A 12,511-nucleotide genomic window follows, 5' to 3' on the forward strand; every position below is an offset into this window, starting at 1 on the left:
ATGAGAGGAAGGATCCGCATACACACACAACGTAGGAAACCAGCAAAGTAGACATCACATTAGTGACGGTTGCTCAACACGCGTCACTAATATTCTATTAGTGACTGGTCTAATAAAGATGCGTCACTAATATCTCTTTTGATCGAGACCAGATATAGATCCGTTACTAATGAGTGGTCTTTAGTGATAGGTCGTAACATGACCTGTCACTGATGATAATAGTGACGGGTCAAGTTGTGACACATCACTAATGACGAGGTCATCAGTGACGGGTAGTCCTAGGCTAGTGACAGGTCATCCTAGGTCAGTCATCAGTGATGGGTCATCTTAGACCAGTCATTAGTGACGTGTTACAACTTGACCTGTCACTAATAATCCACTCATTAATGACGGGACAACTTGTAATCCGTCACTAATGACCAACTCTAGTCACTAATGACAGTATTCGCAAATATTTTTATTTTTATTTTATTTTTCTCTTATTTTTTCTCACCTCAGTAGAACTAGAATAATAATCATTGTATATTTCTGCTCAAGTTTGATGTAAAGTGTAGCGGCTATGGACACAAACGCACGTTTCGAAAACAGTGCAGAAACTTCCGGGAGCGAGAACTCATTCTTCCAAGCCATTTTTTGCCTCGAAAAATTCTACAAACCCGACAAACAACGATGGGGAGAAACAGATGTAACTTTTTTTCAGATGTCCGTAGAGTAAAAAAATGTCAAAATCGGAGTCCGTATGCAAAAGTTATGCCTGTTTTAACAAATACACTTCGGGTCACCTATCAAATTATAACCCTTAATAAAATTTTAAAAAAATAGTCATTAGTGACGAATCATGATCATGATGTGTCACTAATGACCTTCGGCAAAGAAGGTTAAAAGGACAAAATATCCAGTTTCTATCACAACTACGTGATAGCAGAGGTGGTAAGGTGGCTACACACGCGAGGAGGAGGTCGCATGTTTGATTCTCATGGAACGCAAACTTGAAAATAATATGAAAAATAATGATTCTCATTTATCGTTAGTGACGGGTCAAAATTACAACCCATCATTAATGTTCAGTCAATAGTGACAGGTCACGATTACGACCCGTCATTAATGACTGGATATTAGTGACGGATCATAGTTATGACCTGTTACTAATGACCTATCATTAGTGACGCGATAAGAGTAACGGGTACGGACCCGTCACTAAAGCCGGTTATCACCCATCACTAGTTATAGTTATAGTTATAGTTATTATTGCGCCTAGTTAACCAACCTAGCCAAGACATCATGCCACCAACTGCCCGAGCCCCCTGCGCCAACCTGTATCCTGCAAATCTCAGGTGCACCTAGAGCTGTATCCGTTTGAGAGAGATAACAAAGAATATGGTAGTAATCGGATACTAGAGGAAGTCGCAATTGATTAGAATCAGCAGGAATAGTAATTCTGGAGGCTGGAAATTGTAACTACGTTACCATCGCATCAATAATAGCTTATAAACCTATCATAACTACATGTTTAAAGCTAGTCGTAATCGTTTAACCAATTTTATCGTAACTATAATGATTTTTAATGTTATTTTTAGTGATAACCATCGTAACTTAGCATTGTTACAGGTCGCAATTGAAATTGTTATCCGATAATCACATCTATTCTTAGTTATAACTATTGCAACAAAGTGTCATATTAGTTGTAACCAAATCATAATTGATCGTTACTCGCGGCAGACCTTATTAGATAATCTAACCATAACCGATAATAATTCATGCTGCATATGATAGTAACCAGAAGTTCTTGTCACTGTAATAGGTAGCGACTCATGGTGAATAGGATGTGATTCTATGAAATTTCAGTGAAAATACCTTATCGTAATTCAGTAATATAAACAAACTCAACTATATATAACAACCATCGTAATTACGAAAATTTTAGTCGCAAGTATCGAAAACTTTGTAGAGGTAATTGTAACTAATCGTAATTCGTGATGGATATGGTTGTATATTAGAACCGTTCCTTGTCGTAATTGATAGTAACTCATAGTGGATAAGATCGTGATTCCGTGAAAGATAATCAAAACTTATCGAGTCGTAACTCAGTAGTGCAGTGAATCGTAACATATTAGTCACAACTGTCGTAATTATAAAAATTCTGATGTAATTAAAGAAATTCTAATTGCAGTTTAGTCAAAACATAGCCTTCATGTATCTTATTTTGTTAAGCACATTTTTTAGAACAAAATACTTCAAACAAATCAGGAATCGAACTTACGGTTCAACAGAAATCACATTTTATATATTGGAAGCAAGAAAAGATTCCTTGCATGCATGGCCATAGAACGGTAGGCAGCTCACGTGGCGCTTGAGTTGGTTTTGTTGTTTGACTTTGGCTCTGCTAAAGCGCTTTAACGTATGAAATATTGTAGGCGTATCATAAATTTGCTATGTATCTAGACGCAGAATAGACTATCTCTATATATATTATAAAAACTTACCTATAATTTTATGGGTTTATCGAAACCCTCCAACAACTTCTTTTTTCTAATCTCCCGTCCAAAACTTTGGGGTTGTCAAAACCCTCCTATAACCGTCGACTACACGATATTGTGCATATAGGTGGTGTAATAATATCTAGTTTCGCTTCTGGTATCTTAGAGACCGTTGATCAAGAATTACATTATTTAGCTCCCTATTCACATACTTTTGAATATTCATTCTATTTAAGTATGGAAAAGTATAATGATAGACCAATTTAATGATTTAAAAGACTAAAAAAATCATTCTAGAAGCCACGATGTCATTCAAGAAGCCTTCACATAGCCCGCTCAGAGAAAGCAAAATCCTTCCAACATCTTCGGCACGCGCCTGATGCAGTCACCAGAAAGGAGCTGAAGGTAGCAAACGCTCACCATGGATAGAATCAGCATGCAGAAAACCTAACCCTAATTACTCCAACCTACTTGAAACAGGCATATACACTAGGCAACGAAGATCCGAGTTCTCCTTACCCTCCAGCGCCGGTAGGCTGTCAGAGATGAAGGAGAACCCAGGTGGATCTGCGCCGGACTGCGACTCGCCTCCTGTTTCGCTTCTACTGTAGACAAGGGGAAGGGAAACTCGAGAAGAGCTACCTACTCTTGGTGCAACTCAGAGGAGGGCTCAATTCGTCGCGGGTTAGTGAAGTGGGCCGGTTGGGGGTTCGTAACTGGGAAATCGAGGCCCAGAAACAATGGCCCACTTACTGTCTAAACCGATAAAAAGGTCGAGGGGTGCGGCCCTCCTGATTAAAAAAAGAGGTCGAGGGGTGCGGCCCCGGTGAGTCGGCGACACCGAGGAACGACGGCGGCGCGGCGAGTGGGCGCCGGACTAGAGTCGGCACACGGCCAGGGCGTTCGGCAAGGGGCGCGCGGGAAGTCGGAGAGCAAGCCAGGGGCGGCGCGCGGCCATAGGGAGCTTCTACAGTTCTGCCAGGCGCTGCGCGCGGCCAGCGAGCGGGTGGAGCGCATGGCGGTGACACCACATCATCGGCTGTACGACTTCGCCAAGACCGCTCTCATCAAAATCTTCGCCTTTCCTTATGCCACGGTCTGTTCTATGCTCCTCCTGTAATTCCTGACCTTCAATTTGCCCCAAATCGGCGACCTGACTGATACTACCTTGCATCTACTGAAGGTCTGCGACATGTATTGCGATGGTCGAGTGGATACAGAAAAGTGGTGCGATGCCCAGGTTGGCCACTACATAGGAATCGGTAGGCCGCCTCGCACTACCTGAGCGCCCCATGCTCTCTTGCTTAGACTGTCAACAAGTTGATTTGATCAGCATACCAATTTCTATAACAGATGCTTCTGCATCGGGTGTCAGTGATGCTCGTGAGCTATGGGAGAACAAGAGGAAACCTTTCACTGCTGAGTTCATAGAGTTGGATCCTTCAGATGTACACACTCCCTCCCTTGCTCCATGTCTTCTTACTGAAATACAAACACGCCGGTGCACTGGCATGAAGTCTTCAGAGCTTACTGTTAACTTAATTATGGTGGATTTGCATGTTAGGATGACTTCGAAGCTCAAGTGCAGGAAAAGGGCATCCAAGCGGATATAGTTTGCTGCATGCAGCACTTAAAGGCAAGTTGGTTGTTCTCTAATTCTTAAATATGATATTCTTGTTATTTTAGACGAATGAATATGGTGTAGCTGTGACCTTTGCTAATTTTCATAGTTTATCCTTGTTGAAAGATAGTTATGCTTTGAGAGTGAGGAGCGGACAAAGAAGCTTCTGAATAATGTATCATCACTACTCAAACCCGGAGGCTATTTTTTTGGCATGGCTCCTGATTCATCTACAATATGGTACAATCACCACATGAATCTTGTTATTATGCCCTAACGTCTTTTTTTTTTCTTTGTGCTAACATTCAAAAGAAATATTATCTCTTAAGCTTGGGTGGTCATCCAACATCACCAAGTAAAATATGTCCGCTTGCATTTATGCTTTACTGCAAGTGAACATTTAATTTACCTTCTCTAATACGAATTTAGCATGCAATGTGCTTGAGCAAACTATGTTCTCTATTTTTCTAAGTTTCATTTAATTATTTATTCTGTAGGACTAAGTATCAAAAGAACGTTGAGGCTTCACACAATAAGGGTCTGAAGACTGTTCCAAATAGCATTCGCTCGGAGAACTATACCATTACCTTTGAAGTTGAGGAAGAAAAGTATGAGCTGGAGTTGTATTTTAAATAATTCTGAAAAGTTTTCTTATCTTTATTTCTTGAGGGACCCAATACAATATGGTGCAGGTTTCCTTTCTTTGGAAAGAAGTACCAACTCAAATTTGTGAATGAAGCAGTGTTTGATAATCACTACCTGGTCCACTTTCCCAGTCTTATGAGGTTATCCTTTCCACATTTATTTTCAACATTTTGTTGTGTACCCTTATATTATAATAACTGAGAACCTCTATATGTTAAAGCAACTTGGGTGATAGAGTTTTCACAATGTTGGGTTGTGTTGAAACAGATTAGCAAGGGAGGCTGGACTGGAATATGTAGAGATCCAGAATTTAACTGAGTTTTATGATGACAACAGGTGGTGATATCATACGTCAAATCCTATGTTATTTCCTTCGAATCATTTACTTGTTGGTACTTTATAGTATTTTTTGTTGTTCATTTGCATCACTTTTAATTTACTCTATTCATCACCTCTTACCCAAAGAAATATAATGCGATCATTACTAAACAACGGTGGATGTTCAAAACTGTATTTGATTTTTGGTTCTGACTGACTCCAGAACACAATTTGCCCCAATGCTTGGTAGTTGTGGTGCAAGTTTTGTGGATCCTCGTGGAAAGCTTCTTGGTCGTTCCCACGATATTTTAGGTGGTGTATAATTTTTCTTTTTGCTGAATTGGGCTGTAGGGTCCTAATTTACTCAGCGATTCATCTGATTTCTGCAGGCTTGTATTCAACTTTTGTATTCCAGAAGCCCGACCCAGATGCAATACCACCTATTGTAACACCCGACTTGCACGATCCTGATAATGCTCATGAAGAGGTATGTTTCTTCCGCACTTAGTAGCTGCAGGTTTTATTTTCTGCTTCACTGGAAAATGTTGGTCTAACACTTATAAATCCAACATCAGGAATGGCTCCAAAGGCAACACACATCAGCTGATGATGGTAGGCGCTCACATGTGGATGTGATTCCCATGGATCATGAGAAAGGTATCCTGGGCCCTGGACCTGCAGATACGAGGCTTTAGTTTGCTGGAAATTCAGATGCAGCTGCACTTGGGTAATTATACTTCCTAGGTTATTTGCCATGGCTATGCTCTGTCTATGCTTTGACACTCCTGGTTCTTAAAGATGATGATAAAATCAAGCTAATGGATGATGCAATATTGGATCCCGGTTAAATCCCACTGGGCCAATTTACATAACTGCATGCACTTTCTCTAAAATTACCTTACCTGCAAACAGAATTGAATTTGTCCTTAAAATTTTGCATGGGTAACACTCTCATTTGTAGCTGACTTTTTAAAAAAAAAGAAATTTTGGAAACTTGTAGGTACAATTTTCTAAGAATTTGTACCATTTTCAAAAGTAGCTTGATTTGAACTAATACTTTGTCACATTCTAAACTAATATAGAAACAACAAGACGTACCTTTTACTAGATTCACAATTTAGTGTACATATAGCAGTCTTATCTCACTAGTTGGCCTCATCCAATGACACCAATCTATGGTATCGATATAGGCTAGCAATTTATGAAATGTATAATAACACTTGCATGATAGTTAGTAGATGAGTAGATATTTTTCATATTTTCAAGCGACATGGAGTTCACGTCCTCCTTAACTAGTATTACACTGAGTTGGGCATATGACACTGACATACGAACTAATATTTCACAATCTCGTGCATCACATGGCCAGAATCCGTGGAGTTCGTTCCATGTCCATCACTCCAACCTCGCTGCCTGGTCTTCCTCTTTGCAAACACATCTGTTGCAAGCCGAGAGGAGCCGACCGGAAGCGGAAACCAACCCAGAACTCTACCAACATTCCGCCAACTAATCCGTTCACCTCTGAAAATTGTAATATGGCTGGGTCATGTCTTGTAACAGCTGGATAAGGAAAATGTCTGGTTAAAGCATATATGTCCAAATTGCTCAGCTGCAAGGCGCAAATCCAATCCAAATCCAGTCCTGAGCCCAACGGAAGAAATCCATCAAGGACCTGGGTTTGGTGCCAACACCAGATGGTCTAACAATAGCACTGCAAACGAATTCAGCCACAGGACATAGGAAGAATCAATGATTGATGCTCCCAGGCTGTCCACAAAGATAGCACCGATCTGACCCTGGTCCTCCCCTATGCAAGAGAATAAGATATCATCGTGCGTAAGAACTCGATTCTTACGAAATGGACCACATAAAGGAATTTGTTCTTCGTTGGAATCTTTGCTTTCCATAATCTCTTCCACTGTCTATCATCTGTGTCAGGATTCAATCGGTTGCGCATCGAATTCACCGTATGACTGGTGGAGTGCGTCCAACACAGGCAGGAAGCTTTCCTCGTCGCGTGATTGCTGCAATCGTCTAATTACGCTGAATTTGTAGAGTTGATATGTTTTTGTTTCATAAGAATCGGGTTTTGACATGTCCTCTTTCGCTATAAATACACTGTTGTTACACTTCAATATGAGGGGGCATGTGGCTGTGTCATACCAAGTAACGTTTTGCAGTCATGTGCTACAGTTCACTCATGCAGCTAGTTGCACTTGCGTCTCCGTTCATGTGCATGCCATGTGCTGATGTGCATCATATGGATAGTATCGGTCGACGTTGGCTTCGTTCCGTATGTGGCAACTGCAAATATGCTACAGCAATGAGTTCAGGTGCCCAAACTCACTGTCTGCAACGCCATGTCTTCCTATACGCAAACCATTCCCTGGCAAGCCGAGCAGGAATCCGATGCGGAAGCCGAAACAAACCCAGAACTGTACCAACATTTCGCCAACCTGGTCTCCTCGTTGCCCAGCTCGAAAGGCTTGTCCAACAACCAATTCTACCGCCATGACCAAGGTTGGCACTGCAGCATGGCGTCCAATGTCGGCGCCATGGTCGCCGACGCGTGCTTCACCGCGCGCCCCACGGACATCGTCGTCGCCACCCTGCCCAAGGCCGGCACCACGTAGATCAAATCGCTTCTCTACGCCACCGTGCACCGGAGAGAGCACCCCGTGGACGCCGCCGACCACCCTTTCAATACTTTTGGCCCCCACGAGTGCATCAAATTCTTCGAGTACCAGCCCTACACACGGAACCGGATCCCGGACCTCGACAAGCTCCCTGATCCAAGGCTCTTAGCCACGCACGTCCCGTTCGTGTCGCTGCCAAGGACCGTCGTCACGTCAAGCTGCAAGATCGTGTACGTGTGCCGCTACCCCAAGGACCACTTGATCTCGCAGTGGGACTTTGTAAACAAGTTCAGGTTCAGAGACGGGCTCGAGCCTCTCTCGATGGAGACCCCTGCCGAACTATTCTGCGACGGCTTGTCGCCGTTCGGGCCGTACTGGGACCACGTACTCGGGTACTGGCGTTCGCACTTGGCGCACCCCGAGCAGGTGCTCTTCTTCAGGTACGAGGAGATGCAGAGGGACCCCGCGGCGCACGTCCGGAAGCTGGCGGAGTTCGTGGGCCTTCCCTTCGGCGCTGGGGAGGAGGATGCCGCGGTTGACGCCGTCGTGAGGCTGTGCTCGTTCGAGCACGTGAGTGAGCTGGAGGCGACCAAGGGCGGCAAGACGGAGCTTGTGGTCGACACGGTGGAGAACAGCTCGTTCTTCCGGCGCGGTGTGGTGGGGGACTGGGCCAACCATCTGTCGCCGGAGACGGCGCGGCGCATCGACGCTATTACTGAGGCTAAGTTACACAGAGATGCTGTCAAACTCACCCACTATATTCTTATATAGGCAGCTTTTCCAATAATTTTTTTCTCTTCGATAGACTCTCGATACTCAATTTTTTATATTTTCTCTTATGTGTCACAGACGGATGAATCTCACCTGTCATACACCCGCGAAGATCAGCACAAAGCTAACCACACGCGTAGAGCTAACTAGCGGAGGGGCTCCCGTTGCACGGCATGCTGGCATCGGGAAAGGACGAAACTAGCACACGCCAAAGCACCCTAGGATCTCGTAGAAGCTCACCGTGGTGGAGCTTCAGCCGTGGAGCAGCGTTGGTGGCAGTTCGGTGTGGAGATGGGAGGCGGCGCAATGGAGGCAACGACGACTTTCGGCTCCAAGTAGGATGTAACAAAGCAATAACATTTGCCACAGACCTAGTTCAGATCTCATTTGCAAATAAAACAAGTCCATCACACTAATTTTTTTCCCGAAAGGACGGCACGAGCGTTGCCTATTTTTTCATAAAAGAAGAGTATTGCCTTAGTTTATAAGGAAAACTGGACCTAAAAACCTCACAACTGCGCGATTTAAACGAGAACAGACAGACAACCATACGACGACAATACGACCTCAACTCGAAAACAAACGCCCACTCTAGAAGGCACAACCAGACAACATACAAGATCAACCTAACTCACTCGCGTACTAACCAACCAAACGACTACCTCTCACACAACTCGATCGACGGAGCTCTGCTCCCACACCACCACAAACTCAGTCGGTAGAGCCTTGCTCCCACGCTGCATCACTGTTACACAAGTTAGTGGCACATCGCTTCGGAGGAGCCGCATTAGAAAAATCACTGCCAAGAAGCGCCAAACAAGAATGAAGAGCCGTCGTGAATCGAGGATGTAGGGGCAGACCTACAGAAGAATCTGGCAATTCAAACCGAACCCAACCTAATCGTCACTAAGCCGATGACCAGCGTGGTGCGAGAACTGGACCTCTAGAGAAACGCCTCCAAGGAGGATACGACGTAGAGTCACCGTCATCGCCCGTTCGGTTGCCCAAACTAGGTTTTCACCCAGAAGCTCCATGGGAAGGGAGTGGGGAGATGCCCTGACAACCTTTCCAAGGAGGAGAATGATGTTCGAAGGCGTCACCATCATCGATGTTGGCCAAAGACCAGGCAAACCTTTCGCCAGTGGCTCTCACTCCCCCATCCCTCGTGCACTACTAGCCCGTGCAAGGGCCATGACCAAAGCAGCAGCATCATCGCCACCTTTCAGCCGCACCGTCCCACGACCATCTCAGTGTCACGAAGCTCCCCACGGGCCAAACCTGCAGAAGAGGGGGAGGTCGGGCAAGGGGAGGAGCAAACGCAAGCGCCGGGATCCAGGACCGACATGGTGCCACCACCACCAAACGCAATGCCACCTCCTTGGAGCCGCGTTGACCCAAGGCCATCCCAGCATCACAAAGCTCCCTATAGGCCCAACCTACAGAAGAGAAAGAGACTAGGTAAGGGGAGAAGCAACGCAAACACCACGAGTTGAGAAGGAGGGGCGGCCACTGCCGATGGCACAACGCAGGCGGCCCCCGCTAAAGGCAACAGGGCGGAGGGAGCATGTGCCATGCCGATGCCTGGCATGTCCGAGCCAACTGCGAGCCTAATCCACCTCTTCTTCCTAAGGGTAGGCAACATCATGAACTCGACGGCCACAAAAGGCACACTAGCGCACCATGAGCGACGATAGCGCGAGCACCACCACGAACAACATCGTGCAGCTCAATTGAGAGGTGACGGCAGGCGGCTGCGGAGCAGACCACGACCAAACAGACTCAGAACAACTGTTGTGGGCCAAGCTCAGTGCCATCGTGTGCCAGAGCACCACGCCGCAACACAATCGGGAGGCGGCGGTGGGTGGTAGCTGAGCAAACCATGGCCACCACCTACACAGTGCGCCATGATTGGCCGATGGCCCGACTGGGGCTGCCAGGCAGCAGCAGCCCGACCAAAAGGAGAGACGGGCAGGACGGCGACTAGCCGGGCAGTAGTCCACACACCCGTAGCCCACCGCCAGCAACTGAACCAAGCTAAGTATTGTGTAACCAAAGCATTTCTCATCTTTACTGGTTATTTAGTCAAGTCCCAATAGGATAGGACAGTGTAGGCCAGGAAATGTGCAGAAAATAGCTTAATGAGCATATTCTTTTTCTTTGGTGTATGGCTCTTTTACCTTCCAGATTACCAGTAGGAGTTTAGAATGGTAAACTAAGTTACAAAAAGGAATGTACTTCTCCTTTTCAATCTAGAAGGTATAAGAAGCCTTTAAAACTACAAATATTATGATCACAAATATTACTACAATTTAGAGAAAAAGTGATCTACACCGTTATTTAACTCTTCATTTTCCTGGTGTGCAGCCAGCTACCGCTATATGGCATTCATTCAACTACTGGAGCTGATCCTTTCTACTGGATGCGTGTTATACTTGCATCAAACCGTGGTACTGTAAATGCATCAAACCGTTGTGCCGTGTTTTGACTCAAGTAGAGCTTATACCACTCCGGTAGAGCATGTGAATCAAGCTGCAGCGAACAGACAAGCAAAAGCCAACGCGTATCCGAATATAGATTTGCACTACCTTGCCATGGGCGCAGGCACCATTGCCGTCTCCGCTCCCCTCGCCGCGGGCACTGTCGTCGGCGAGCCCTCGCCGCTAGCACCCATGGTGAAATTTGGGGGTTAGGTTCACGGTGGATCGAGTCGACTCAACCGAGAGGGCTCACGGGTGGGTTTGGAAGACAGAGTAGTATTTGACCGAGGGCAAGATTGCTATTTTAATAATGTTTGACAGATGAATCCACATTAACATCACAGTAATGGCCTGGAGGGAAAGTTTTTTAGATTGACAGTGGTACACAATGAAAATAAACTTTGTCGATGTTAAATCGTCAATTGGAGTGTTTTCTGATAGCATACGGTAATTTTTCTCTACCGAATGAACAAAATGCCTTGATCGTGTTCCGGTATTACCATGCCTTTTGTGTTGTTTGTTTGTACTTGCAATTTTGTGCCCAGCAGTAAGTAAGCAGAAAATTTGCGTTTTGGGTGCCTCTAAGCTACATAGTAACCATGGATTTTTTTTGTTTTCTGTTTCTGGGATGATAACCATTGAAATATATATACTGAAGCTGAGACAAGCAACATTCTTTTCAGCCTTGGGGCTGGAAGCATGGTGGTTCTTGGCGTCTTTAGACCCCTGGGCCAAGTTAGGTAGTGTTTGCTTTGTACGAAGTTGAATGTGATGTAATACAGGATAATTTTAGATAAGATGGTATAAGTTGCATGTTTGGTTTGATGTATGAAAATACATAAGAGTGGTTGGATATATTGGATACACATATGAATGTGTTTAGTTTCTAAAAAGATAAGCGCTATATCTATTTATAACTTAATTTCTATATATTATGATAAATTTATAATTATAATTATCAACAAATTATTTTATTTAGTATTAATCTTTACTAATTACAATTGATTTTAACTTAACATGCCACTATTCATTGTAATTACCCATATTAATACTTATTTATGACTAATACCATCTAAATGTAACTAATGCATATCTAATTATTCTTAATTCTCATAAATACTCACTAATCATCATTAAGTACATGTAATTATATGAGCTGCCAGAGACTATACCAGATCGTTCAGCCAATTTTTCCATATAGGATGATTCATAGAATATTTTTAGAATCAATATCACCCTGTGCTAAATGAGTTGACACCGTTCATCAAATCAAACGTGTATGACAACATATCTAGCATTACTATATATGTACCACTCTATACACAAAATCAAACCCTACCTTGCTGGCCGCATGAGTACAAAAACCCAAATAACTAGTTGAGCTGGTAGTTGGGCCAGGAGAACTTTCATAGAATCCAAAAGGCAAAGGTAAGTTCTGATTGGAGAAACTGCAAGAAGCTTTGAAGATTTTTATGGTAAATGATTTTGGAAAGCACGAAAATTATCTGGGCTAAAAACAAATTGGGCCGTTTCAGGTTTGGACCAACTGCAGACTTTATTGCTTTT

General features: G+C 44.1%; 1 protein-coding gene and 1 pseudogene across 2 annotated transcripts; both read left to right on the plus strand.

Annotated features, from left to right (window-relative positions):
• Window positions 1-3,270: 3,270 nt before the first annotated feature.
• LOC133924618 (mRNA cap guanine-N7 methyltransferase 2-like) lies at window positions 3,271-6,650 on the plus strand. Of its 2 annotated transcripts, XM_062370237.1 has the most exons (12): window positions 3,271-3,573; window positions 3,661-3,739; window positions 3,831-3,925; window positions 4,042-4,113; window positions 4,229-4,338; window positions 4,596-4,706; window positions 4,791-4,883; window positions 5,011-5,079; window positions 5,285-5,373; window positions 5,451-5,548; window positions 5,637-5,788; window positions 6,431-6,650. In XM_062370237.1, the coding sequence occupies exons 1-11, from the start codon at window positions 3,493-3,495 to the stop codon at window positions 5,754-5,756; spliced, it is 1,017 nt and encodes a 338-aa protein (XP_062226221.1). In that variant the 5' UTR covers window positions 3,271-3,492; the 3' UTR covers window positions 5,757-5,788; window positions 6,431-6,650. The 2 variants fall into 2 exon arrangements, 1 of the variants encoding a protein (XP_062226221.1); XR_009910827.1 differs by lacking the exon at window positions 5,285-5,373.
• Window positions 6,651-6,786: 136 nt separating this feature from the next.
• On the plus strand, window positions 6,787-8,468 carry LOC133924617 (cytosolic sulfotransferase 5-like; annotated as a pseudogene).
• Window positions 8,469-12,511: the final 4,043 nt, after the last annotated feature.

Source organism: Phragmites australis, chromosome 7, assembly GCF_958298935.1.
Source record: "Phragmites australis chromosome 7, lpPhrAust1.1, whole genome shotgun sequence".
NCBI classification, from domain to species: Eukaryota; Viridiplantae; Streptophyta; class Magnoliopsida; order Poales; family Poaceae; genus Phragmites; species Phragmites australis.

Excerpts from the sequence above, each read along its gene's own strand:
- LOC133924618 (XM_062370237.1), top strand. The coding sequence starts at position 3,493 with ATGGCGGTGACACCACATCATCGGCTGTACGACTTCGCCAAGACCGCT. Across the intron at positions 4,707-4,790 it reads TTTGAAGTTGAGGAAGAAAA|GTTTCCTTTCTTTGGAAAGA; the intron begins GTATGAGCTGGA and ends AATATGGTGCAG. Across the intron at positions 5,549-5,636 it reads CTGATAATGCTCATGAAGAG|GAATGGCTCCAAAGGCAACA; the intron begins GTATGTTTCTTC and ends ATCCAACATCAG.